Source organism: Tupaia chinensis, unplaced genomic scaffold (assembly GCF_000334495.1).
Source record: "Tupaia chinensis unplaced genomic scaffold, TupChi_1.0 Scaffold000201_1, whole genome shotgun sequence".
Classification (NCBI taxonomy): Eukaryota; Metazoa; Chordata; class Mammalia; order Scandentia; family Tupaiidae; genus Tupaia; species Tupaia belangeri.
Window position 1 is genome coordinate 1,273,194 of NW_006159676.1, and position 924 is coordinate 1,274,117.

At 58.1% G+C, this 924-nt stretch overlaps 1 protein-coding gene across 1 annotated transcript in view; it reads left to right on the forward strand.

The window, feature by feature from the left end:
* The window catches only part of CERS1 (ceramide synthase 1), a 13,985-nt gene that overhangs the window by 9,867 nt on the left and 3,194 nt on the right, over nt 1–924 (forward strand). Inside the window, exon 4 of the mRNA XM_014587317.2 lies at nt 279–459. Within this exon, the coding sequence (XP_014442803.1) occupies nt 279–459 (181 nt within the window). The remainder of the gene's footprint in view (nt 1–278; nt 460–924) is intronic.

The following is a 924-nucleotide window of genomic DNA, read 5'->3' on the forward strand; positions in this document are numbered from 1 at the left end:
TCGTGTTCCGGACCTGGTGGCTTAAAACTCATGCCGGGCGCGTGTGCGTGTGTGCCCAAGATCCCAAGAGGAGAATGGAGGAGAAGGGATTGCGGCATGGCCATCCCCCCTGGGGGGTGATTTCTCGCTTTCTGTCTCTACGTCTCTCTCTGTCTGTCTGGTGAGCGCAGGCGCCCTATAGCGAAAATCTCTCAAAAAAAAAAAAAAGCACCACCAATTTTGGGGGTGCCAGGGGTCTTTGTGGGGGCCCAGAGGCTCTCCCAGTTTCTGACTGCAAGGTCTGGCTCTCCCCAGACTGGACCCGCGGGACATCGCGGCCGCCTACCTGCTGCAGGGCAGTTTCTACGGCCACTCCATCTATGCCACCGTGTACATGGACACCTGGCGCAAGGACTCGGTGGTCATGCTGGTGCACCACGTGGTCACCCTGGTCCTCATCGTCTCCTCCTACGCCTTCCGGTGAGTACAGGGACACTACACCTTCCGGTGAGTGAGTACAGGGACAGACAGGCGGAGAGCATGGAGTGGAGGGGATCCGGGACGCGCTCAGGGATCGCCATGGTGCGGTGGGAGGGGCCTGGGAGGTCACCATGGAAGCAGGTCCTTGGAGCCCGGTGGTCACGGGTCTGAGGAGAGGACGTAGAGGGGTGAGGCTTGAGGAGGGGAGGTGGGGATGGAGCTTCCAGAGTTTCCAGGGGTGGCTCCATTATCCTAATCATGAAGGGTCCCACATGGCTGAACTCACAGGAAGCTTAAAAAACAGGCTGGGGCGTGGAGAGCTGGCAGGTGGTGTGGTAGTTAAGGTGCTGGCCACCCACATGGGGGATTGTGGTTCGAGTCCCAGACTTGGAAGATTGCTCTCTCTCGCTTTCCCTTCTCTCTGTCTCTGGTCAAATTTTTTTTTTTTTTAAAAGGGAAGGGGCG